Raw genomic sequence first — 27880 nt, forward strand, 5'->3', positions numbered from 1 at the left:
CACTGTATAGCTTTGTTCCTGGGCCACACAGAGCTACCCTCAAAGAAGATGAATTGAAGAAGGCAAAGTTCTTTCAACACAAAAAATACTTTTCAAGAATAGCAAGAGGCGGCAGAGATGATACTATTCAAACTTTTACCAGAAATATATTCCATGTCTTTGAAAATGGAAAAAGGGTGATAAAAGCTGCTCCCAAACAACATGATAAAGGAAGCGCTCAGAGAGTTTGACCTCAGGAAGCATGGTAGGACTCTGGGCTCAAATAACTGCATTCACAGTCACAACGTCGGGCAACTTTGACTTGTGATTCTCCCTGCATCCGAGGTCCAGTCTGAACATGTCACAGGTGGTGGGTCACTGTGCAGCCTGACCCCATGCACTCATTGGTAGTATCTTGTCCATTTATTTGACCATTCCTGATAGTTCTAGCACTCAGAGACTGGTATGTTCAAGAACTGTTATCATCAAAAGACAGAAGAATAAAAGGACCGTTTTGGAAAGTCTCATGGAGATACGATTTGAAGGTAAATGTTATGTCACGTATACATGTGTGTACACGGGCCAGCGCTCATGCTTTTGAAATTGAGGTCTCCATCTAGTCCACCTTCTACAGGCTGAGCCTTCCTTCTGGGCTTAGGACTGATTAATTCTCATCTATTTAGCCAAGGGTTAATGTTTTGGGAGATCTCAGCATCAACCCTAGAAACCAATGCTATTTGTATGCCTAACTTTGACAATCTGACCTTCTACAACGATTCCATTTCAACCCACCTCTGTGTGCTGGGACTGACTGGATCTCCGATGGGCTTGTGCTGGAAGCTTTCCTCCCCCTTGTGTAGCTGTTGGCTTGGACAGAAACAGAGGTTAACTTCCCTAGCTCCAAATCCTCTTTAAACTCGCTGGAAAACTCATATTTGCTAAGAACATCAATTAAGTAGACCTTGTGCCAGCCCATTTTGATAGGACTCTTCTTCTTTCCCATTACTGTCAGTTATTATTCTCTTAAGTAACCTATGTATGCTTAGGCAAGAACGGTACAGACAGAGCACGTCGTGGGTGGAAGCTCTGCATCACCTGTCAGGTGGCTCTTTTGTTAATAGTGAGCAGCACCAGAGAGAACAGGCAGAGATCTGAAAAGGGCTTCAATGCTCACTGAGCTTGAAAAAGACAAAGGTGTCCTTGTCCTCATCTACAAACTCTTATGGGGGGGGCGGGGAAATGCAAAAAGGTCATTGTGAGCGACAGCAGGCAAGTTCTTCAAAGTGCACCTCTGGTGGCTCTTTCTGCTCACTCCCATCCAGAGCACATACCGAATTTTTAATCAGCTAAATAAACACTGAAGGAGCAATACTCGATTTAGACGTAACGTCAAGTTCTAAGAGCCTGCTCCACAGCTGGTCGCAGGAGCCTGGCCGCGTAGACGGCCATGGTCTCCGGGGAGGCCCTGCAGGGGTGGGGGAGGCACACGGCTACGGACACCAAGCCCGGCAGGGATCCCGACTCTCCTCCCTATACCTCTGCTCACAAAACCTGGGCAAGAGAGCTATCTGTAGTGTTTTCTCCAGATCACTTCTGCCATCCTTCCCCAGGCAACTCCATAGCAGTGGCTCCCAGTTTCTCCAGAGCAAGGAGTTAAACCGTTGTATCCACACTCAGGTAACAGAGAAGAATAAAGCACATTGGCCTTCTTTGTGTATCCAAAATGGTGCTTAGGGGCTCAGGAAAAATTCAAGTACTGGAAATTGATGCGCGATATTTAAGAGGTATTTGAATAAAAGGGATTTTCCTGGTTAACTTTGGATTAAGCAAAAATTCCTTTTCTTGTTGTTTATTGTTGGAAATACTATTAAAATATTATCTGTCCATCCTCTCTGTATTGGTAAGTACGCCAAACAAGTATCCCATTGGTGATTTGAGATTATTTTAGCATTTTGTGGCATATTTTTAATCGTTAGTGAGGGGTCTGAAAGCATAATGTAAATATTAAGTTCCTTTAAAAAGTATTAATCCCTAATATTAGCATGTTTCTGTGATTTATTTTTCTCTTAAAAGGGCAAGTACCACAAATTGTAAATTAAACAAAACCCTTTTTTTTTTCCATTTATTTTTATTAGTTGGAGGCTAATTACTTTACAATATTGTAGTGGTTTTTGCCATACATTGACATGAATCAGCCATGGATTTACATGTGTTCCCCATCCCGATCCCCCCTCCCGCCTTCCTCTCCATCAGATCCCTCTGGGTCTTCCCAGTGCACCAGGTCCGAGCACTTGTCTCATGCAGCCAGCCTGGACTGGTGATCTGTTTCACCCTAGATCATATACATGTTTCAATGCTATTCTCTCAGAACATCCCACCCTCTCCTTCTCCCACAGAGTCCGAAAGTCTGTTCTGTACATCTGTGTCTCTTTTTCTGTTTTGCATATAGGGTTATCGTTACCATCTTTCTAAATTCCATATATATGCATTAGTATGCTGTAATGTTCTTTATCTTTCTGGCTTACTTCACTCTGTATAATGGGCTCCAGTTTCATCCATCTCATTAGAATTGATTCAAATGAATTCTTTTTAATGGCTGAGTAATATTCCATGGCGTATATGTACCATAGCTTCCTTATCCATTTGTCTGCTGATGGGCATCTAGGTTGCTTCCATGTCCTGGCAATTATAAACAGTGCTGCGATGAACATTGGGGTGCATGTGTCTCTTTCAGATCTAGTTTCCTCGGTGTGTATGCCCAGGAGTGGGATTGCTGGGTCATATGGCAGTTCTATTTCCAGAAACAAAACCCTATTTAAACCAAGAATCACACAAAATAAGCAGTGATGCTCTTGATATAGAAAATCAAATTAACTGACTATAAAGTATAAAGGACAATTTCTTCTATTATCTCTGCACTCAGTATGAGTCAAATGTGTTTAAAAAAAAAAAAAGAAAAAAACTATGGAAGTCCAAAAGAGATGCAGACTTACTGCGGCAGCAGACAGTAACACTCAGAAACGATTCAGCCAAATGGCCTTTTTTGAAGCGGTGGAGGGGGGTGTGTTCTTTAAGTGAGACAGTGAACGGGGAGAAGTCCGGGAGAAACGGGAGGCAGCACCATCTCTCCCCTCAGGATCTCCAAGTCCGTCCCTCTGTGGCTTGTCTAACGGCTCCAGGCTTGAGGCCCCTTTTTAAGTTGATGTCTCAAAAGCTGCCCCCAACCTCTTCAGACTCCAGATCTGACTCAGTAGCTAGAAACTCTACCCATGTGGTCTCGGCAGAGCTTAAGGGAAACAGAGGGTCAGCAACGTTGACGGCGCCCACGTGAAACATGCAAGTTTTGGCGATCCACGGACGCCCGGCCCAGTCCTGGCTGACGGGAATGCCTGACCGCTTTACCGTTTCCTGGTCTAAACACCAAGTGTGCTGAATCCTGTGCCCTGCAACTGTCATGTACGGTACTAAGTCAGGTACGTAATTACAGAAAGTTAACTTTTTGGCATATTTCTTAAACAAGTATTTTCCCTGGACTCAGATTATCTGTTCAGCTTCTTGATTTTACAGACTCATGTTAACTAATTTCAAATCAAAATATTTTTGAACACCATAAACCCTTTGGCAAGTGGATGGACAGTGAAATATGGATGGAGAAGTTCCTGTGCAGACAATAAATCAATAAATCTAAAGGGGTCATTTTAGCGGGGAAGACCAAATTTTGGTCTTTTGAAAATAAAAATTTTGGCATGTTTTTAACAGCTTCATCTTTTTATTTTTTTCTCTTCATGCATTTAATAAATAATATACACTGGATAAAAGCAAGTTGATGGGCCAAGTTCCATAATTTATAGGAGAAACTATAAAAAAAACAGTCATGATGATCAAGAAGAGACATGTTTCTCTGGAGCTGACAACAGGAGATCAAGCCTCCAGGGTTAAACATCCAAGAAGGCCAGCTCTAAAACAAGGGAGGAAGGGTGGGCCGGAGCAGGACGCATGCCACTCAGAGTCCAAAGCTCCGGACACAGGCCTCGCTGTGTTACTGAGCACCTGTCACACTGGGCCACACACTGCTGAAGGCTACTCTTCTGCCAAAGTTTACTGTTAAAAACACCAACAAACACAAACACACACCCATTAAAATGCTTGAATACAGTTTATTGGCTGTTTTGAATAGCATTTTTAATAGCAAAAAAACCCCAGCACTTACATTATAATAGCTTACAACCAACTTTCAACTGTCTTTTTTTAATACAAAGTAAACTGAGATCACGTAAGTCATTTTAAATTCCTTACCTCTGTGATATATACAATAAGAAAGTGCCAGATACTACTGTCTAGTAATTCCAGCTAAGATACACACAGGGACGCCAGCAAGCTCCTTAACAACCTTGCACGGGACCTGTTTAATCATGAAATAGACATGATTCCGAAAACTAAGCAAAGGAATCTGCACTCGCTCTGTTCTCTAAAAGCACTTTTCCTCAACTCACAGTGTGTTTATGAGTTTTTACAAACTACTCGCACCTCCCAGGCTTCACTTCCACACCTTAACAATGCCGTCCCTAGAGGCGGTCACGATGAAGCCCTGTGTGGTCTGGAAGGTGGCGACGTCCGTGATGATGTCGTGGTGGCCCACGGGCAGGGACTCCGGGCCCCTCCGCGGGCCGTCGTCACTCGGCCCCACCTTCTGCTTGTTCTGAATCTCCTGTGTGGTGGTTAAAAGCAAGGAGAAGGCCACAGTCAGAGGCGGGAGCACATCCTACCGCCTGTCTGCACCCCTGCTTCTAAGGAGCGCTGCTCTTTGTTTAGGCTGGCTCTGGTTCACAGGAGTCACAGAGGCTTTCAGAGGCACTGAGCAAGGGTGTCACAGCAGAGCCAAAGAGACGGTCTAGGTGTCCAGTCACTGGACTCCACGCAGCCACTTACAAACATGGAAACTTACAGACAGGCTGATAACCTGTGCGTGTGACCTCCGTCAGCTTCAAAGAACAAAGGGAAAGAACTGGGAGGCAGCGACGACCAGGGCTTGGACACACGTATGTGCCTGAAGCTCCAGCCCTCCCGAAGCTCACTGCCACTCGTGACGGAGCACCGCGTGCCCTGCACTCGCAGGAACACCAGCTCCTTTGCGGCCTCTGCCCGACTCAGGAACCCCAGCTCCTGAGCCCCGCTGGCCAGGTGTGAGTCCCCACACTGCTGCTTACCAGCCGGCGGACCTGAGACCAGCTACTCAACCTAGATGTGCTTAACTTTCTCATTTGCAGAAGGAAGATAATAAAGGCACGAAGTAGGACCCAGCAAGTGGTGCAAGTGCTTACTTTGCCCCATGTACTTATACATGCACTTTCTATGTTTATTCTACCTTAGTAAACTCAGTTTTAAAAATACAGAAAAGTTAAGAGAAAATAAAATATTTTTTAAATTCAAAGAAATATTGCCACTCTTGGCCAAAGCCATTTATGGTATTTATGTCAGCATAAATAAACATGATATTTATGTCAGCCATTTTTGTTCCTACAAAAGTTGAAAGGAAAACAAAGATTGCTCATACCTGGACGACTTCGGTGCCTTCAATGATTTTCCTGTAGTAGGACACAGACGGAGAACTCGTGCTCCCTGCAACGATGTACGACCTCTCTGGGTAGGCCAAGTCCCAAAACCTGGGGAGGGGGAGAGAAGGGACGACTGATCACTGACTGACACTCATCAATGCTGGTGTGTCCTCTTCTGCATTCGGAAAAGAGGTTTTTCTAGAAGAGCCTAAAATCAGTTACAAATGAAGTATTAACAGCTGTCCCTGAAAGATGTGGATGACTGCAAACATCATACCACTGCTGGTATCTATAACAAACACCCCCTTGTGGTAACCACTGTTAAGTTACCATTCTCCTCTCACGTGCTGAATAGGAAGTGTCTGCACTGTACCTTACTCTCATGTCTGAGCCCGCTGTCAGCAGGATGGGACTTCACTGTACCTTATTTTCATGTCTGAGCCCGCTGTCAGCAGGATGGGACTTCACTGTACCTTACTCTCATGTCTGAGCCCGCTGTCAGCAGGATGGGACTTCACTGTACCTTACTCTCATGTCTGAGCCCGCTGTCAGCAGGATGGGGTTCCCATCTGCAGGACTGCAGTAGAGCCCGTGGACACTGTGAGAGGAAGGCTGAAAGGAAGTAAAGAAACGGAGAGTCAAATGTCGCCTAGACAGGATGCAGGCACTTCTAGAGATAAGTCAGCTATCTGCAGTTAACTGGAGAGACCAGAGACAGATCCCGTATGTCTTAGATCTTTCTTTGGGAATTTAAGATACATTTGTTCTGCATCACCCTGAATGAAGAAGCAAAGCCTCCTCAGCTTCCTAAAACTCTCCATTTGGAATGAGAAGGATCCCAAGTAAAGGAGAGAAAAACCTTTCCTACCCTCTGCCCCAACAAAGCACCTTTAAAAAGTTATGTATGACAGAGTCATGTTCCATTTTTGAATGACCTAAGCTTTAATCTTTCCTTCTCTAATTAACCCAGATTCTACTGGGTTTCCAAAGAAACGTCACAGACCTTATAGGGCTGGCAGCCAGAACACCCACAGAAGCAGACACAGGTAAACTTGGGGAACTGGAAAGCACAGGGTAGCAATTCTGCACTTACTAAAACCCAAGCTTACAGGACAACCCCCAAACCCACCAAGGATCGTGGCTGGCAAAGCCTCCTGAGCAGCTGGGGGTGTGGGAGAGGACGCTGGCCTCACCTGTAGCTCGGACAGCGGGGGCGCACTGCTGGCCCAGAGTGTAAGCCTTCGGTCACCCGTCTCCATGTCCCACATGGACACCTCGTTGTTGCCCTGGACAGCTGCGGGAGACAGGCCAGCGTTACTCGGACGAGGGCTCCGCGCAGCGAGTCCACGTCCTGGCAGAGGAAGTGAGCCTGCACACGTTTCCATTTGCTCCCCACCCTGTGGGAAATGCTCACGGACACTTTAAGCCACGCTGTCACCCTGCCTCCAAGCTGAAGGGCAAAAAGGAAATGTTCTGACAACCTACTGGGCAGTATTTTACTGCCGTCCAGCTGAGTGTAGAGGTGTGTCGGGTGGAAAGCAGAGCACAGATTCTGCCCTCAAGAAACCTACAGTCTAGCAGGAAAGAAAAAAATACAAAGTGTAAGACAGTGAGCACAGAAGACAGAATGCAAAAGCCCAGGTGCACTCGGGAAGGAAAGGTCATACCCAGGGGTGACCGGATGAGCGAGGCCACTTCGGGGAGCACTGTCCTGGGACAGACACGGGGGCACCGGGTCACGGGGGCAGGCAGGACGGAAGGAGCCGAGCACACCCAACCGTGTCCGAGGGTCGTGGTCGGACTGGGGCACATCTGAGATGAGACGAGCGCAAGCAAGGGCAGAGGGAGATGCTGGGAACGGTCCCTGCATGCCTGAGAGGGGACTTCTCGGAAGTACTTTTGAGCAGCGTTTTGAGGAGTGACAATACCCCAGTCTTCACTTCTTCATTAATGTTTACTGAACCGACTCTGTTTACTGTGAGCCAGTCCCTGTCCTGGATCTTGAGGAAAGGAGGACAAATAATACAAAAAAAAAAAGAAAATTCCTTTTCACAGAATTCACACCCTACTGGTGACAACAATCCCAGCAAAACGCAGAGGCCCTCAAGCAGGAATCTGCCCGAGCTCAAGGGGAAGGTCAGAAAGCCCTGTGGTCGGAACCCGGTTTTACTGCACCGTGCTGTATGCTGCCCACACCCACACCTTTGAAAACAGTCCCTCTGACAGTAAGTGCTCCTTAAATGATCCTACTTGGGGCACGCCATCTGTTTCCTGCTGGAACCCTGACTGGCCAAGAGGGTGGGTGAGGAAGTGGGAACAGACCCCACAGAACCTCTGGGCCACAGTGGTGAGCCTGGCTGTTACATGAGAGGCAGTGGCAGGTATCGAGCAGAAGGAAGAACCAGCCTAAGAGGAGGGATTCACTAATAGGAACAAGAGATGATGTCATCTGGGCTAGGGGACAGTGGTGGAGACAGTAAACGGTGGTCACTTCTGGACACACTTTGGACACACTTTAAGACAGGACATATAGAAGGGGCTGCTGAACTGGAAGTGAGAAGTGGGATGAGAAAGAGAAACAAAACCAAGGACAATGTCAGGGCTCCTCTGGAGCTTCAAGCTGAAACGGCTTCCCGGGACAATACTTCGGGCGGAGCGAGCTTGTCCCAGGGGAGGTGGCGGTGGGTGGGGGGCAGGTGGAGAGGAAACCAAGGTTCCAGCTTCGGCAGGTCAAGTTTCAGCAGGCTATCAGACATCTTAGGGAAGATTTTATTTTCTAATTATTAGACTTTTATTATTAAAAATGATGTTAAGATTTAACAGGAGTGATATAATCTTAGGTGATAATGTTGAACAATCTTTGTTGACTAAGTTGTTACCCTTCAAAAAATAATGAGCCAAGATGAACTTGAAAAGTAGAAGACCAACAAAATGAGCAGATATCCAGATAGCAGTTTACTAACTGCTTTCCTTTGCATCAGTTTCCATGTCTTTAAAAACCTATGCCCTTCTCACCACACAGGGAGGCTGAGGTGCTGAAGCAAATCTTCAAAGATCAGTATTACGGAGTAATTTTCTCTTTGCAAGTGACAGAGCACTTCTGTCCTTAACTGTCCTTAATTTTTTAATTAATTTATTTTAACTGGAGGATAATTACTCCACAATATTGTGATGGCCTCTGCCAAACAGCATACATGTGTCCCCCATCCTGAACCCCCGCTCACCTCCCTGCCCACCCCATCCCTCTGGATTGTCCCAGAGTACTGGCTTTGTTGCTCTGCCATCTGTTTCACGCATGGTAATGTACATGTTTCAACGGTATTCTCTCCAATCATCCCAGCCCCGCCTTCTCCCGAGTCCAAAGTCTGTCCTTTCCATCTGTCTCCCCTGCTGCCCTGCATCTAGGATCATCGGTACCGCGTTTCTAAATTCCACATACAATGCGTTAACAGACAGTATTGGTCTTTGTCTTTCTGACTTATTTCACCCTGTATAATAGGCTCCAGGTTCATTCACCTCATTAGAACTGACAAATGTGTTCCTTTTTACAGCTGAGTAGTATTCCATTGCATGTACCACAGCTTTTAGGGAAGATTTTAAATAGGTAGATATAAAAACCTGAATAAATTTGGTACTGTTTTGTCTGGGACTGGATGTGCTCACACAGGGAGCCAGTGCAGAAGGACCAAGACTGAGCCCTCGGGCTGGCCACAGATTAAGAGTAGGAAGAGGAGAAACAAACAACAAATCAATCAATAAAAGAACCAAGAGAGTGATGACCTCAAAATCAGAGGAGGAAAGTGTTTCAGAGAGAGGAAGTGATCAACCAAGTGAGCGACAAGTCCTGTAAGACGCAGGGTGCGTGATGGCCACGGGAGGCGGCAGCGTGAGTGATCGTGACAGCAGGCGGGCTAGAGACGGACACGTGGGCAGGGAGGGGCCACATGGAGAAGAGGGGGCAGGGGGCCTGGAGGGGACGTGTGGAGAGGAGGGGGCAGGGAGGGGCCATACGGAGGAGAGGGGGGAGGGGGCCTGGAGGGGACGCGTGGGGAGGAGGGGGCAGGGAGGGGCCTGTGTGGAGAAGAGGGGGCAGGGGGCCTGGAGGGGACGCGTGGGGAGGAGGAGGCAGGGAGGGGCCGTGTGGAGAAGAGGGGGCAGGGGGCCTGGAGGGGACGCGTGGGGAGGAGGGGGCAGGGAGAATGGAGCCGATGTGTGGGGAGGAGGGAGCAGGGGGCCTGCAGGGGAGAGACCAGGAGGAAACACAGAACAGTAAGCGCCACTGCTTATCAAGCACTCACTGTGTACCAGACCATATGCATCACATGTGTTATCTCACATTCTTACAACTCCACTAGACAAATATTTTTAACCACATTTTACAGTTGAGAAAAATGAGTTTCAAAGAGTTGCCCAACTGTCTTGCCTAAGAATCTATACAAGGAAATCTGAACACCCAATAAAAGAAGGGGAGGGAGGCTTGTAAGAAATGCAACAGAAATGGCCACTGAGAGGGATGACCCAAGGTTTCCAGCTCAGATTTTCAGGAAGATGATGGCAACTTTAGCAAAAAAACAGGGAACACAGGAGAAAGAAGACAATGGGAAGGAAACGGTGATGGACAGTGGTGGTGTGACTGATGAGACTTCGTGAAACGCAATAAATGAGAAATGACCATGAGATGTACATGGCAGGAACTTCCACAGAATCAGAGCTGACCACAGAAACCAGCATTGGCTCACAGGTAAAATAAAACTCCTAAGATGATGAATGTGGGCAGCAGGGCCCTCTGCCCGGCCCGCCCGCCTCCTACCTGCGATCACCCAGGACTGGTAGAGCGGGTGCATGGAGAGACGCCGGACGCGGGCCCGTGCCGGGTGGCAGTGACTGGAGATGGGCAGCTGGAAGCGCATGTCCCAGCACGCCATGGCGCCGCTGCTCGTGCCTGCGGGGAGAAGCGCAGACGTGACCTCTGCAGGCTCCGCATCGGCGGCGAGCCCCGCCAAGGTGATGCTCAACCCAGCTGGCCGCTTAGAAAAGAGGCTTTGCTTTCGGGAAGCTGCCCGCCCACCCCTCAGTTCCAAACAGCACCTTAGCCCAAAGGTACAGAGTGCTAGCACAGTGCTATTACAAACCCAGCAAGTGTGAAACAAGCATGAATAACTCATCAATGACTGACACTTACTAACTGCCAAAGGCACCCGCGAAAAGAAACCAGAAGGCCTAGAGAAGACATAAAACCATCTGATAAAGCAAAAGACCCAGACTGCCTTAAGCAAGCAGAGGGGGTTTACCGGCGCTCGGTAATCTCAATCAGCCCCAAGCAGCAGCAGCTCCGCAGCCATCCTCAGAGCACAATCTCGGCCACAGGCCCTTTTCTCTGAGCCTTCTGCAGACAGGCATGGCTGTCCGGGCACAGCAGACCCTGGAGAGACTGCCTGCACGTTTGCCAACGACATCTGAGACCCCAGAGAGAACGCCACCCATCCCAAAGAACAGTGTGCACTCTAACGCCAGACTGGTCTCCAGGTCCAGTGGAGATGGGGCTGGGAAATGACCAAAGGGGCGGCGGGCCGCTCTGTCTCCCAGCCCCTCTGCAGGCCCCTCAGAGCTGGTGGGGCTGTGTGAGGGCCACCGGGGCAACTTGCTAACCTGTGGCGTGTGTGACAGCTACTTTCCTCGGCCTGGCACTACATCTTCCTGTGCCAGGGCAGCTTAGGCAAAAAATAATGTATTTCACACAAACCATATAAAATAAAGGGCTGATAATGAATGTCACAAATGCAAGGCAGGGAATCTATTGAATAGAAACTAACATTCATGCAGAGCAGAGTCTAATTCTTCTGAAAGAGTGTGTCAAGTGGCAATGAGTAAGCTCCAGTACCTTCCAAAGGGACAGGTTCAAAGCCTGGCAGGGGGAGGGGGGGCAGTGAAAATAAAACAGGAAAGCAGCACAAGATCACAGGGCATGTTTCAGCAAGCAAGGAAAGGCGGTGGGAAGGGGTCACAAGGCAAGCAGCCACTGTTCAGCTCTCCTCCTGTGCTGGACGCTTTCACCTCATTAAATCCTCAAAGCCGCCCTTGGAGAGAATGGGCCCATCTGAAGATGAGGATAGTAAGACCAGAAGGGTGAAGCAGCTTGCCTGTGGTTACTGGGATTTAAAACTGAGCGTGCTCAAATTCAAACGCTCGCATCCCATAAACCCAGCCTTTTGCTTCCCTGGCAGAGTAAAAAAACACCAGCAAATCGGACCACTGTAGAGCCTCGTTTAAAAACGGAGAGAGAGAGTAAATTGTTATATACACTGGATATTGACCTCACTCTTTTAAATTTGTTTTTTAATGAAAAAATTGAAATGCAAGTATTATAATAATTATGGGGGGTAAAAAAAAAAAGGACAAGGGGGAAAATTACCAATGAAGACAAAGGAAAAGAGCTTTCTTAAGAGGCACGCCTGACAGCAGCATCCAGACCCAGTCAAGGACCTGACAGGCAGCTCCCTACCGATGCAGAGCCAGCACTGGTGGATGTCCACAGCAAAGGAAGTGATGAGGCCTGCCTTGAGATCGTGCCTCAGCATCCAGGCGTTGCTGGAGGAGCGGAGGTCCCAGCCCACCAGAGCACCGTTCACAGTGGCGTAGGCCAGCACAGACTGAGCCCCGGAGCTGAAGTGATGCAGGTCCACCACGCAGCCGTCCTCCTTCTGGTCTAGGACTCTAGGAGACACATGCCAAGAGGCAAAGACTCGTCCATCACTAAAGACACAGCACCCGCCCTCCACCGCAGATCAATCTACACCCATCACTAAACACACAGCACCTGCCTCCACTGCAGATCAATCTACATCCATCACTAAACACACAGCACCTGCCTCCACTGCAGATCAATCTACATCCATCACTAAACACACAGCACCTGCCTCCACTGCAGATCAATCTACATCCATCACTAAACACACAGTACCTGCCTCCACTGCAGATCAATCTATATCCATCACTCACTAAACACACAGCACCCACCTCCACTGCAGATCAATCTACATCCATCACTAAACACACAGCACCTGCCTCCACTGCAGATCAATCTACATCCATCACTAAACACACAGCACCCACCTCCACCACAGATCAATCTACATCCATCACTAAACACACAGCACCCGCCTCCACTGCAGATCGATCTATATCCATCACTAAACACACAGCACCCGCCTCCACCACAGATCGATCTACATCCATCACTAAACACACAGCACCCACCTCCACCGCAGATCGATCTACATCCATCACTAAACACACAGCACCCGCCTCCACCACAGATCAATCTATATCCATCACTAAACACACAGAACCTGCCTCCACCACAGATCAATCTACATCCATCACTAAACACACAGCACCTGCCTCCACCACAGATCAATCTATATCCATCACTAAACACACAGCACCCGCCTCCACTGCAGATCAATCTATATCCATCACTCACTAAACACACAGCACCCGCCTCCACCGCAGATCGATCTACATCCATCACTAAACACACAGCACCTGCCTCCACTGCAGATCAATCTATATCCATCACTCACTAAACACACAGCACCTGCCTCCACCACAGATCAATCTATATCCATCACTAAACACACAGCACCCGCCTCCACTGCAGATCAATCTATATCCATCACTCACGAAACACACAGCACCCACCTCCACCGCAGATCGATCTACATCCATCACTAAACACACAGCACCCACCTCCACCACAGATTGATCTACATCCATCACTAAACACACAGCACCTGCCTCCACTGCAGATCAATCTACATCCATCACTAGACACACAGCACCCACCTCCACCACAGATCAATCTACATCCATCACTAGACACACAGCACCCGCCTTCACCGCAGATCGATCTACATCCATCACTAAACACACAGCACCCGCCTTCACCGCAGATCGATCTACATCCATCACTAAACACACAGCACCCACCTCCACCACAGATCAATCTACATCCATCACTAAACACACAGCACCCGCCTCCACTGCAGATCAATCTACATTCATCACTAAACACACAGCACCCGCCTCCACTGCAGATCAATCTACCTTCTAACCATGGTCAAGAAATAAAAACTCTGTGGCCTATCTAATACAAGGATAGATGAGCATTTTTTTAAAAATTACTTCAGAACTACAGAAGAGCTGCAAAAGTAGTGCACAGACTCCCATGTATCCTTCACTCACCTTCCCCTCATGCTGACTTCTTTTATTAGAAAGAAGGATTTAAGATTCATTGCTGTTACTGCATTAACCAATCATTCATTCCCTTTTATTACTGATAATAAAGTGAAGTAAATAAAATTAGTGATTCCTTTTTAAGTACTATTCCATTCCTTGATATACCTGTTTTTTTTTTTTTTTTTTTCAAGCTGAGGTATTTTTAAACTAAAAATAATACCATAGACATACTGGCCAGCTTTCTTGATCAGTATGTATCAAGCCTCTGCACACACTACTATTTCAGCTTTATCAAGGGTCAGCAAACATTGTGTCTGTAAGAGCCAGGTAGTAAATGTGTTAGGATTTACAAGTCACATACATCTCTACTGCATATTCTTTTTTTTAAAACAACCCTTTGAAAATGCAAAAATCATTCTTAATTTATGGGCCATACTGCTGGCTGTAGCTTGCTAATTCCTGTTTTAGGCAAACAATTGTATTTATAAACATTCTAACACTGACAATATTCCATAAAGTGATGATGAGAAGTCCAAATGCCAAATAAGCAGTGAAAAGGATTCACAGAGTCAAGGTAACATGAGTGGACTGAATGCAGGGCCCGTGCAGGACTTCCTGGGAGTACCCGCCATCAGGCAAAGCTAAGCCTCCTGGAGCAACCTGCCAATCCAGAGTCAGTGTTGCTCAGTGAAAGTTGCTCAGTCGTGTCTTGACTCTTTGCGAGCCCATGGACTGACCATGTGATTCTCCAGGCCAGAATACTGGAATGGGGTAGCCTTTCCTTCTCCAGGGGAATCTTCCCAACCCAAGGATTGAATCCAGGTCTCCCGCACTGTATGTGGATTCTTTACCAGCTGAGCCACAAGGGAGGCCCAAGAATACTGGAGTGGGTAGCCTATCCCTTCTCCAGCAGATCTTCCCAACCCAGGAATTGAATTGGGGTCTCCTGCATTGCAGGCAGGTTCTTTACCGACTGAGCTATGAGGGAAGCTCTAAGTGTTGCTCAGGGTAGACAGTAAAAACTAGCATTCGCAATGAGAAGTGCTGTCAGCGCAGAGGCTCTCCTGCACGAAACCTACACTCTGCTGCCAGGTCCTCATGCCACGCACTCCGCCAAGAGCCCTCTGGTGATTTACACAGAATGCCGTGTGAAGGCTGCTCTGTAGCCACTGTCTGCCAAAAGGACTTCTTAGTTCAAGGTGATCATAATGGGTCCTGGACAGAAGCTGCCCAAGTCTCTTTAGTGAATGTGTTAAAAAAAAATAACATATCTTAATTGGTAAAAGCAAAACAAAGAACAAACAAAACAATACAAACAAATAATAGAGTCCCAGGTGACCCAATCGTCCCCGGCTCTTCCTCAGCTGCCCAATGGCGGTGAGCCGTGATCCACTGGAACTGTGGAGGCGCCTGCTGGCTCTGCTTCCTCCCTGAGGGTCCGTGCTGGGCCTGCCCTGCCCCTCGCCACCACCTGCTGTGGCCACACCGGGTGTCACCCCTCCAGGCCGTCTCCCTGATCCAGCCGGAAGCTGGCCCCCATCCTGGTCACAGGGCATGCCGGCATAATGCACTGAAGTCATCAGTTCTCTGGTCTGTCTCTCCCACTAGGCTCGTTTCTTAGAGAGTATAACAAACACATCTTACTCATTTCTTGAATTTTCTGTGTGCAGCACATACTAGTCAGCTGAAAAATTGTTCTGTTTGACCTTTAAATATCTTACCTTGCATGGGTTTAATCTACAAGCAACCACAATCTGTAAAAAGTGGAGGAAATTCTTAGATAAAGCCAGCCAGGATCTTGTTTTTTTTTTTTTTTTTTTTATTTATTTTTTTTTTCCAGTGGGTTTTGTCATACATTGATATGAATCAGCCATGATAAGCAAACCATCTGACTGAAGGCTCTGCTCCATTCCCAGCAACTTCAGAGGCTTTACTGCCAAGTGACAAAATGCTGACCACACTTTTGAGTTTTCTTTAATGAATAACACTCACATTTTCGAAACCAGCAGCCAGAGCTGAGACAGAAGATGTAACTGATAATTAGGTTATTCAGATTCCAGACTGGGATGGGCCACAAGTTCAAAGCTGCCCTTCTAACCTTTGGACAAATTGGCAGAAATAGTTTCCTCAAACTGTATGTGATAGATTTGAGTTGGAAACCCAATTTTATTCATTTCATGTGCTTAAAAAAAGAAGTACATTGTCACAGGCCCTCAGCTGATCCAAACTGTATTACAGAAGGAGGGTTTCATTATCCCAGGACACCAAATGCAGTTTAAAAAACACAAATGACAGACAGATACCTGCTTTGCAGAGGATGAATCTTGGGAGACTTGGGCAGCTTAGAGGCCTCAATCGCAAGAAGCTGGACAGCACCATTATCAGACGCTATGGCTAAGTAGTGGGAACCCTGGCAGAATGTGAGTGTCTTGACACGGCCCCCGATTCGGCTATACGTGAGGATAGACCTGCACAGAGAAAAGCAGAACTGTATTTCTAAAAAGCCACAGAGTATTATTATTGCTGACCTTAAACAGCTACATGACTATTAACAAACAAAAAATGATACCCGGAGGTCCGTTTCACTCCTCAGTCGTGTAACAGAAATAATTCCCCTCAGAAGCACTGGTACAAAACCACCTTTCCTTCTGATATTTTTCAGTGGCCATCTTCACACGCTTCTCTCTGATCACAGAAAGACTGTCCATCCTCCTTTCCCGCTGGAACTCCCACACGGTGGCCCTGACCCAGCTTGCTTCCTTTCTGCAATTCCTGAAGCCCTCCTCTTACCCTTGCAGTTATTCTATAATCCCGCAGGTGCTGCCTGCCACAGCAGGACAGCACTGGCTTTGGAATCTGAGGGCCAAGTTCCACTGACTGACCACCAGTATGATTTGAGTCAAGCCATTTAACCTGCACTGCATCTCAGTTTACCCATTTACTACCCAACGCTTCTAACTAGGACATGGTGTAGCTCAATTAACATATAAATCATGAAACATTCATTAACGCACAGTATCACTATAGTATTCAGTCTCTCCCACACACACATTGACCTCTGATTCTGTCTATCCTCCTCCTTTAAATTTACCGCTGAACCTCCTGAATATGACGAGCGGTGCCTGCCTCCCTCACTGCAGAGCTCCTCCTTCATCACCCTCCACAAGGGTCACATACTCAGCCTTCTAAGGGGCCACTCCTTAAAGGTCACAAGCCCCAAAGCACCAAAATTTATTCACCACTATCTTCTATAACTTTATTATACAAGTTAATACATCTTAAATATACAAAAACTATTAAAACAAAAGAAAAGTAAAAACAACTCTACCACCCAGAGAGGAACACTTTTATTGTTGCTAAGTTGCGTCTGAGCCTCTGAAACCCTGTGGACTGCAGCCCCTGAGGCTGCTCTGCCCAGGGGATTTCCAAGACAAGAATACTGGAGTGGGTTGCCGTTTCCTTCTCCAGGGGATCTTCCAGACCCACGGATCAAAACGCTTGTCTCCTGCATTGTTAAGCGGATTCACCACTGAGGTACCTGGGAAACCCACAGAGGAACACTACAGACATTATTATATAGACTTCCAAAGACTTCTATTCATAATACAATATATTCACATTTGCTTTATAAGTAAATATGGAATATTTTATATATTAGTCATGCCTCTCCAATTCACTTCTTCTTAATAGCAGCTTTGCTGAAATACAATTCATATGCCATAAAATATAACATTCTAAAGTGTACAACTCTGTGACTTTTGTAGCATGCCCTGGCATTTTATCCCTTCTATGGCTAAATAATATTCCACTATATGGATATACTGTATTTGCTTATCCATTCAATAGCTGATAGACATTATGATTTCCATTTTTTTGGTATTATGAATAATGCTACTATGAACACTCATTTATAGATTTTCATGTGAACAAATGTTTTCAGCTCTCTTAGGTTTATACCTAGGAGTAAAACTGCAGAGTAATAGGTAACTCTATGATTAGCATTTGAGAAACTGTCAAATCTTTTTCCAAACTTGCTGCATCATTCTACACTCATACCAGCAAAGTACAAAGGTGCTAATTTCTCCACATTGTCTCCAGCACTTGTTCTCATCTTTTTGATTATAGTCATTCTAGTGGGTATGAAATGGTATCTCACTGTGGTTTTGATCTGTATTTCCCTAAAGATGCAGAGTATCTTTTTTGTATACCTACTGGTTACCCCTTCATATTCTTGGGGGACTGGTTCCAGGACCCCCAGCAGATTCCAAAATCAGTGAATGCACTAGTCCCTCTAGGCCCTCTATATCCAAGGGTTCCATATCAACAGAAAATATTCTATCCATGGTTGACTGAATCTGCAGAACCCACAGGTTTGAAGGAAGGGCCAACTCTATCTGAATCCTCTGCTTTTTAATTATTTGTTTTTTTATTGTTGAGTTAAAAGAGTTCTTTATATATTCAGGGTATTTAAACATATGATTTAAAAATATTTATCTCATTCTGTGGATTGTCCTTTCACTTTCTTGACAGTGTCCCTTGAAGCACAAATGTTTATAATTTTGGTGAGATCACATCTATTTTTTGTCACTGTGTTTTCTGGTGGCATATTTCAGAAGTGAAAGTTGCTCAGTCATGTCTGACTCTTAGTGACCCCGTGGACTATACAGTCCATGGAATTCTCCAGGCCAGAATACTGGAGTGGGTAGCCTTTCCTGTCTCCAGGGGATCTTCCTAACCCAGGGATCAAACCCAGGTCTTCCTCATTTCAGGCAGATTCTTTACCAGCTGAGCCAGCAGGGAAGCCCAAGAATACTGGAGTGAGTAGCCTATCCCTTCTCCAGCGGATCTTCCCGACCCAGGAATCAAACCAAGGTCTCCTGCATTGCAGGTGGATTCTTTACCATCTGAGCTGCCTAAATCCAAGGTCATGAAGAATTACATGCCTATGTTTTCTTCTACAAGTTTTACAGTTTAGCTCTTACATTCAGGTCTATGATCCATTTTGAAAAATTCTCTGCAAATGCATTCTTCTGCATGCAATTGCCCAGTAACCTCTACACCATCTGTTCAGGCTATTCTTTCCCACACTCAGCTGTCTCGCACCTGTGTCAGAAAGCAGTGACCATAAACATACCTCTGCATGTCAGTTCTAGCCCACTGATTAATACATTTATGCCTATGCCGGTAACACAGTGTCTTGACTGCTGTAGCTTTGTGGCAAATCTGGAAGTTGTGATTTCTCCAACTCAGTTCTTTCCTTAAGACTGTCTTGGCTATTTAAGTCCTTCGCATTTCTTCATGAATTTTAGGATCAGAATGTCAATTTCTGTAGAAAAGGGCAGCTGGAAATTTCATAGGGAAAATCTGAGGATCAATTCGGGGATGTCAGCTATATTAACAAACAGCAAAAGTTTTCCATTGAATGAACATGAGATGTGTTTCTACTGAGGTCTTCTACAAATATTTTTAAATATCATTTCTTTCGGTGATGTTTGTAGCTTTCAGTATTCAAGTCTTGTACTTTTCTGTTAAGTTTATTCTTCACTATTTTATTGTTTCTGATGCTCTTGTATATAGAATTGCTTTCTTTAGTTCATCTTTGGATTGTTCGTTGTTGTTGTTGGTGGTTTAGCAGCTAAGTGGTGTCAGACTCTTGCGATTCTGTGGACTGTAGCCCACCAGGCTCCTCTGTCCATGGGATTCTCCAGGCAAGAATACTGGAGTGGGTTTCCATTTCCTTCTCCAGAGGATCTTCCTGACCCAGGGACTGAACCCGGGTCTCCTGCATTGCAGGCAGGTGATTTACCAACTGAGCTATGAGGGAAGCCCATAGTTCACTGTTAGCACACAGAAATCCAACTGACTTTTACACATATAAACACAATACGATCTTATGTTCTATAACTTTTTGTTGAACTCATTTGATAGTTCTAATAGGCTTTTCTTTTTATTGCTTACTGTCCGCTAATACAGTTTTACTTCTTCCTTTCCAATCTGTATGCTTTATATTTCTTTTCCTTATCTAACTGACCCTACTAAGAACCATGAAAGCAGTGAGAGTGGACATTCTTACATGGCTCACCTCAGGGAAAAGTGTTCGGTCTTTAACTATGATGTTAGTGGGCTTTTCATAGCTGTCCTTATCAGTACTCAACTGTAACTACTTGAGTTGCTTTTAATCATAAAACAGTGTTAGATTTTAACAAACTCTTTCTAAGAATCTTTTGAGACCATCTGACCATCTGTGGTCTTCATCTTTTATTCTATTAGTGTGATATATTCACTGATTGATTTTCAAGTGTTGGAAAGGGTTTGCATTCTTGGGATAAACTGCACTTGGTCATAGTATATTATCCTTTTAACATGCTGAATTTAGGTTACTACTATTTTGTTGAGGATTTTAAAGCCCATATTACCTATGCACCTTGGTCTGCTGTTTTCTGGTGATATATTTTGCCTGGTAGTGGTATCAGGGTAACACTGTCTTTATAGAATGAGTTAGGAAACGTTCCCTCATCTATTTTTTTGAAAACGTTTTTGAAGGATGGGCGTTAATTCATTAAGTATTGTTAGAATGCACCATGAACCCATCTCAGCCTGGACTTCTCTTTGTGGGAAGTTTTTCTTTTAATTACTAACTTGTTTTCTATTTCTTCTTGATTACCTCTGATAGGTTGTATCTCTCTAGGAATCTAATATATCCATTTCACCTAGGTTATTTCATTTGTCGGCATACAATTGCTCATAGTATTCCTCTGTGCTCCATAGCGATGGACTCAACAGTAACATCCCCTCCTTCCTAATTTTAACTTTAGTAACTCTCCCTTTTTAAATTGGTTACTGTAGAAAAGGTTTGCCAATTCTGATCATCCCAAAGAACTGACTTCTGCTTTTGCTGGTTTTTCTCCTTTACTTTCTATTCCCTATTTCATTTGTTTCTTCTTTGGTCTTTTATGATTTCCTTCCGTCTACTTGCTTTGGGTTTACTTTGCTCTTCTTTTTCTAGATTTAAGGTTAAAGCTAAGTTACTGATTTATGGTTTTTCTTCTTTTTAAATACAGCTGCATGCAGGTATAAATTTCTTCTTGAATACTCCTTTCTTTAACTGCACCCTTAAGTTTTGGTTTGTTGTGTTTTCATTTTCAATCATCTCAAAATATTTCTCTAATTTCCTTTGGAACCACTGGTCATTTTGCCATGTGCTGCTTAACCTCTACAAACCTGTGAATTCCCCAAATTTCTGTTACTGATGTCGAGTTTCATTTCACTGTGGTTAAAGAACATATATGTTGATATAGCTCAGTGCCTTTAAATTCACTGAAGCTTGGCTTCTGTCCTAGATATTCTGCTGCAGTTGGGTAGAGTTCTATAGTTAGGCCTTGTAGGTCTGCAGTGTGTTCAACTCCTCTATAGGAGAAGAGCATTAAAGTCTCCGTCTATTACTGCTGAACTACTTTCCCTTTCAATTTTGTCAGTTTTTCCTCCATCCAGGGGCTCTGCTGTTAGCAGTGTGTTTGTAATTGCTATTTTTTCCTGATGGGCTGACCCTTTTGTCATTATAAAATATCCTTGTCTATCTCTAGTATCAATTTTTGTGTTAAAATTTTGTCTGAGACAAGCATAGCCACTCCGACTCTCTTTTAGAAACTGTCTGCATGGTGTATTGTTTTCGGTCCTTTTACTCTCACACATCTCTGAATTTAAACTGTTGTCTCTCGTGGGCAACACACAGTTATATCATATTTTGTCTTACTTTCTACCAGCTCTGCTTTTTGACTATATTTAATGTGATTACCAATAAGGTAGGACTTACATTTGACATTTTGCAATATGTTTCTATGTCTTACATGGGTTTAGGGTTGTTGTTGTTGGTTTTTTTTTTTGGTTGTTGTTCTAGTCCACCACTGTTGCCTTGTGTTATAAAGATGTTCTCCAGTACACCATTTTAATCCCTAATTTCCCTTACTACACATTTTTGAGTTTTCAGTTCAGTCGTTCAGTCGTGTCTGACTCTGCGACCCCATGAACCACAGCACGCCAGGCCTCCCTGTCCATCACCAACTCCCAAAGCCCACCCAAACTCATGTCCATCGAGTCGGTGACGCCATCCAACCATCTCATCTTCTGTCATACCCTTCTCCTCCTGCCCTCAATCTTTCCCAGCATCAGGGTCTTTTCAAATGAGTGAGCTTTACGCATCAGGTGGCCAAAGTACTGGAGTTTCAGCTTCAACATCAGTCCTTCTAATGAACACCCAGGACTGATCTCCTTTAGGATGGACTGGTTGGATCTCCTTGCAGTCCAAGGGACTCTCAAGAGTCTTCTCCAACACCACAGTTCAAAAGCACCAATTCTTTGGCACTCAGCTTTCTTTATAGTCCAACTCTCACATCCATACATGACTACTGGAAAAACCATAGCCTTGACTAGATGGACCTTTGTTGGCAAAGTAATGTCTCTGCTTTTTAATATGCTGTCTAGGTTGGTCATAACTTTCCTTCCAAGGAGCAAGCGTCTTTTAATTTCATGGCTGCAATCACCATCTGCAGTGATTTTGGAGCCCAGAAAAATAAAGTCAGCCACTGTTTCCACTGTCTCCCCATCTATTTCCCATGAAATGATGGGACCAGATGCCATGATCTTAGATTTCTGAATGTTGAGCTTTAAGCCAACTTTTTCACTCTCCTCTTTCACTTTCATCTAGAGGATTTTTGGTTCTTCTTCAGTTTCCGCCTTAGGGTGGTGTCATCTGCATACCTGAGGTTTATTGATATTTCTCCCAGCAATCTTGATTCCAGCTTGTGCTTCTTCCAGCCCAGTGTTTCTCATGATGTACTCTGCATATAAGTTAAATAAGCAGGGTGACAATATACAGCCTTGACGTACTCCTTTTCCTATTTGGAACCAGTCTGTTGTTCCATGTCCAGTTCTAACTGTTGCTTCCTAACCTGCATTGAATTTTACTAAATGTTTTTAAGGGTTTCTTTTAGTGGTTTCCCTGGAAAATACAATCAACATCTAAAAACAATCAGATGAGCACCCATTTTGCTCCAATATATCTGCTCCCTCCTCCCTTGTCTGCACTATTACTGTCACACAAATTACACCTTCATGCATTATAAGCCTGTCAATGCAGTTTTATAATTATTTCTTTACATAGTCTTCTTTTAAATCAGACAGCAGGTAAAAAAAGTTACAGAAAAAAACTAACTTGTACTGTCTTATGTGCACTCATGTATTTATTGATACCTTTACTCAATGCTCTTTATTTCTTCATGTGGTTCAAGTTAGTCTCATGTCCTTTCCTGTCAGCACGATAGACTCCTTTCAGTATTTCTTTTAGGGAAAATCTGTTGGCAATAAATTCTCTGTTTTTATTTACCTTGGAATATCTTAATTTCTCCTTTGTTTCTGAAAGACAGTTCCGCTAGACACAGAATTACTGTCAGTCTTTTTCTTCCAAGACTCTGAATGTATCATCTCACTGACTTCCAGGCTCCATCCTTTCTGATTAAATGTCAGCTATTAACCTTACTGAAAGTCCCTCGTACAAGATGAGTCTCTTTCCTCTGTTGCTCCAAGATTTTCTGTGTCTTTCAACAATTTGCTTATCATGTCTCTAGTATGGCTCTCTTTGATCTTTATCCTATTTGGAGTTAGCTGAGCTCCTTAATGTACAGATTAATGTTTTTCACCAAATCTGGGGGCGGGGGTGGTTCAAGCAATATTTCTTCAAATATTCTTTTTGTTCCTTTTTCTCTCTCTCTGCCTTCTGGGACTATCATGTGTATGCTGGTACACCTGACGGTGGTCCACAGGCCTCTGAGGCTCTGTTTAGTTTTCTTTATTCTCGTTAAGTTTTCATACCTCTGAATGGATGTCAACTGAACTATTTTCAAGACCCTGGTTTTTTCTCTTGCCAGTTGAAATCTGATGTTCAGCCCTGAACTCTTCATTTCTGTTATTATGCTTTTCAACTCCAGGATTTCTGTTTATCATTTCTATCCCTTTACTGACATTGTCTATTTGATGAGACATTTTTCTCATAATTTCCTTTTAATCCTTTAGCCATGATTTCTTCTAATTTTCTGAACATATTTTTAATCACTAATTTAAAGTCATTGTCTAGAAAGTCCAATGTCTGGGATTAGTGAGGTACTATTTCTATTACCTGCATTTCTTCCTGTATATAGGACATGCTTTCCTATTTCTTTGCCTCACTTTTAACTTTTGTTCAAAACTAGATATTTTAATTGGTAAGTACTGACTCCGGAAATAAGATACCAATGTTGTCACTGCTTGTTTAGTGACTTGCCTACACCAATTCTACAAAGTCTTTATTTCTCATGTGTGGCCACTGAACTCTCTCTTCAGTTAGATTAGTGAACAGCTAATGACATTTCCTGGTGTCATTAAAGAATCTGCCTGCCAATGCAGGAGACATGGGTTCAATTCCTACGTTGGGAAGATGCCGTGGAGAAGGAAATGGCAATCCACTGCGGTTTTCTTGACTGGGAAATTCCATGGACAGAGGAGCCTGGCGGGCTACAGTCCCTGGGGTTGCAAAAGTCAGATACGACTTGCTGACTAAACGACAATGGCATTTCCTTATATCTCATGAGCGGATGTGGGTCCAGCCTCTGTGAGGCTCTATGCTTGCTGGGGCACACCTTCAACACAGCAGTTTATAGCTCGGCCGCATCCTTCACCTCCTGCTCGCACAGAGACTCAAGGTCGGCCAGAGGTAAGGACTTTCAGCCTCCTGAGTTCTTTCTTGGGCTTACACACAACCCTGCAAATGCATGTGGTCTTAAAGATACCCATGCATACATCCAAACTTTTCAAAAGCCCCCACTGATATCGCACACTTGCTTTAAAGTTTTTCGTCAGCCTCTTCTTAGCTATAACTGGGACTGCCACCTCAGGCGGCTGCAATGTTAAATAAATCCCACCAACAATTTCAACAAATGCTCCATGGGTAGAGTTTTTCCTCAAAGAACAAAGTAACAGGTCAAATAAAGACAGGACAGGCCCTGATCATGGAGGTTTACAGCAAGCTGGTCAAATAGTGAGAATTCTCTGGAAACGGGGCATTGGAGGAGTTCCAAAGCCATTATGACCCCTCCAGTGGCTACTAAGCTGTTGGTTGTCACGGTTACTGTAGCCGTGGGACTGTAAGTTTTCCAAGCCACTGTACAGCTTGGAAGTAGCGGGGGATGAAATCAGGGATCACATACATGGCTCACTGTTCTGAGAGTCAGCGGTTATTTGCAAACAACAATTTTCAGATTGATGAAGGACTTTAATTTCTAGAATTCTGAAAAAGCTGATTTTGACAGCTTTAGCCAGTGTGTTCACTGTTTTTAAGGAGGAAAAAATTTTTAAAAACCTTACTCTGTCATTCTAAAACCAGAAATCCTACATGAGTTCTTAAACCGACTTCTCAAACCTGTATTTTCACACACTATATCAATATATTCCATATCAAAAAAATGTATTTCTACAGCAATCACTTTATTTCCATAATAATCACTTATTCATCCATTTTCACTCCTACTGCTGAATCTTTAGTTCACTCCCAGATTTTTACAATTAAAAAGAAAGCCAGAAAAGATAACCCTCAAAATGGGAGAAAACAATAAGGAAATGAAACAACTAACAAAGGATTAATTTCCAAAATACACAAGCCGTTCATGCAACTCAATACTACAAAAAAAAAACAACCAATCAAAAAGTGGGAAAAAGACCTAAACAGACATTTTTCCAAAGAATACAAACAGATGGCTAATAAACACATAAAACGATGATCAACACTGCTCATTATCAGAGAAATGCAAATTAAAACTACAATGAGATATCACCTCACACAGGTCAGAATGGCTGTCATCAAAAAATCTACAAACAATAAATGATGGAAATGGTATGGAGGAAAGGGGACCCTCTTCCTTTGTTGGTGGGAATGTGAACGGGTACAGCCACTATGGAGAACAGTGTGGAGATTCCTTAAAATACCAGGAATAAAACTACCATATGAGCCGACAATCCAACTACTGGGCACATGCCCTGAGAAACCCATAACTGAAAAAGACACATGTACCCCAATGTTCACTGCAGCACTAAATACAACAGCTAGGCCATGGACGCAACCTAGATGACCACCAACAGATGAACGGATAAAGCTAGCTTTGGTATATGCATACACAATGGAATGTCACTCAACCATAAAAAGGAATGCATCTGAGTCAGTTCTAATGAGGTGGATGAACGCAGAGCCTATTATACCGAGGGAAGTAATTCAGAAAGAAAAACAAGTATCATATACTATCACATATATATGGAATCTGGAAAGATGGTACTGACGAACCTGTCTGCACGGCAGCAGTAGAGACGCAGATCAGAGAAGAGACGGGTGGACACGGCGGGGGAAGGACTGGGTGGGACGAATGGAGAGAGTGGCATGGAAACATATGCACGACCATGTGTAAACAGAGAGCCAGCCGGAGTTTGAGGTATGACTCAGGGAACTCACACTGGGGCTCTGTGACAATCTACAGGAATGGGATGGGGTGAGAGGTGGGAGCGAGATTCAAGAGGGAGCCGTATATGTACCACGGCTGATTCATGATGTTTGGCAAAAAGCAAAACAACACTGTAAAGCACTTATCCTTTGATTAAAAATAAATAAAAATGTTAGAAAAAAAAAAAGCCAATCTGAACAGCCTCAAAACTAAATATTTGAATTTATTCTTTTTTCTCCTTAGAATATGTACATCATAAAGGCTTGTGATATATAATGTCCAAAAGCCTTCCAGGGGTGATGGATGCATTAACCATACTCACCAAAGGTCACTATGTGAGAACATCCAATTGTTTTACCAGGCTTTCATGCCACTTGGCACTTTTACTGCATTTGAGAGCTGCTGATAAATCTCTTTCTTAAACCCTCCCTTCTGTTGCAGTATGACATAACTTAAACGGTTTCTTCTCTCTTCTTTTCTGACTGCTCTCTTTTTATCCCCAAAATTCAATTTTGTAAAGTTCAGGCCTCAGGTTAACCCTTTACTTCAGGGTAGCCATATAACTCAGAAACTTCAACTTCTAATACTATCTCAGACTCTAAACTATGTAATCCTAACACTGATAACTTTCTTGCACAACTCTTCATTGGAATAAAACTCTACTTAGATGTTTCACCATCAAATTTGGCAAGTACCAAATATATCAAGGTTTCCTAAAATCAAGAAGCTAAATGAGCCAAAAATGGGGGAGCACAAAAAGCATTATGGAAAATACAGCTTAGAATACTACAGAGGATTAAACTTTAAAAATCTATGTAAAAGTTAAAAAAGCAAAAAAAACCAGCAATTTTTCAAGAATTAGTCCCCAAGGGAAAAACTAAAAGTTTAACTCAAATAGGAAAGAAGCAAACAGCAGAGCCAAGATCCAGATGGCCTAAATCACCGATCCAATTCAAGGAAAAGTCAGAGGTGCAACAGGGCGGTTAGCCAACATACCGCATGGGGGAAAGCCTCGGCAGTCAGAATGGACTAGTGAGACTGCCCAAGAAAACACTGCACTGCTCCGAAGGCCTCCTTCTCCCTCATCAGTTCACAAAGGCGTACAATGAGGGCCACACTTATTCCCTCGCCCTCTTTCTCTCCCTGAACCTGGAATGAAGCACCTCCAAGCTAAGGCCTATAGTCTGCTCTTACAGACAAGAGAACAGCTGTGTCCAGAGGCCACCCATTCTCCTAAACCTCATACAAACGTTCGTTCCAAAGACTACAGTTACTGTCAGCTCAACTGCCACATTTTCTGGTTTACCACTGCCTAAAATATGATACTGGGACACAGGAGGCATGGCTCTGTGACAAAAATCATCTGGAATCAACAAGAGAGGTTTTCGCAAAGTTAACGGATGATTCCAAGTTTTTACTTGAGAGGTTTATGCAAATCAATTAAACTTACCCTCCTAATAAAAGCAATAATGAATACAACTAATGATGATAATAACAAAGAACCATTTGGAAAACAGTTATCAGAGGAGGTTTTTAAAACATTAATCAAAATGCTAATAATGGTAGGGAAAATCAAAGGAATGCCTGTAG

General features: G+C 44.2%; 2 protein-coding genes across 5 annotated transcripts in view; one reads left to right on the forward strand and one right to left on the reverse strand.

Annotated features, from left to right (window-relative positions):
- Positions 1–503, forward strand: part of COL6A6 (collagen type VI alpha 6 chain) — a 147041-nt gene extending 146538 nt beyond the window's left edge. Inside the window, exon 37 of the mRNA XM_043874966.1 lies at positions 11–503. Within this exon, the coding sequence (XP_043730901.1) occupies positions 11–230 (220 nt within the window). The 3' untranslated portion in view covers positions 231–503. The remainder of the gene's footprint in view (positions 1–10) is intronic.
- A 3613-nt stretch (positions 504–4116) lies between these two features.
- PIK3R4 (phosphoinositide-3-kinase regulatory subunit 4) overlaps positions 4117–27880 on the reverse strand; it is an 84928-nt gene continuing 61164 nt past the window's right edge. For 3 of the 4 annotated variants that reach the window (XM_043874078.1, XM_043874076.1, XM_043874077.1), the window contains exons 14-20: positions 16076–16240; positions 12037–12248; positions 10345–10476; positions 6728–6828; positions 6058–6146; positions 5534–5642; positions 4117–4687 (exon numbers count right to left, since the gene is read on the reverse strand). In XM_043874078.1, coding sequence (XP_043730013.1) covers positions 4517–4687; positions 5534–5642; positions 6058–6146; positions 6728–6828; positions 10345–10476; positions 12037–12248; positions 16076–16240 — 979 coding nt within the window. In that variant the 3' untranslated portion in view covers positions 4117–4516. The remainder of the gene's footprint in view (positions 4688–5533; positions 5643–6057; positions 6147–6727; positions 6829–10344; positions 10477–12036; positions 12249–16075; positions 16241–27880) is intronic. The other variant, XM_043874079.1, reaches the window with a different exon arrangement.

The sequence above is a fragment of the Cervus elaphus genome, chromosome 19, assembly GCF_910594005.1.
Source record: "Cervus elaphus chromosome 19, mCerEla1.1, whole genome shotgun sequence".
In the NCBI taxonomy this organism is placed as follows: Eukaryota; Metazoa; Chordata; class Mammalia; order Artiodactyla; family Cervidae; genus Cervus; species Cervus elaphus.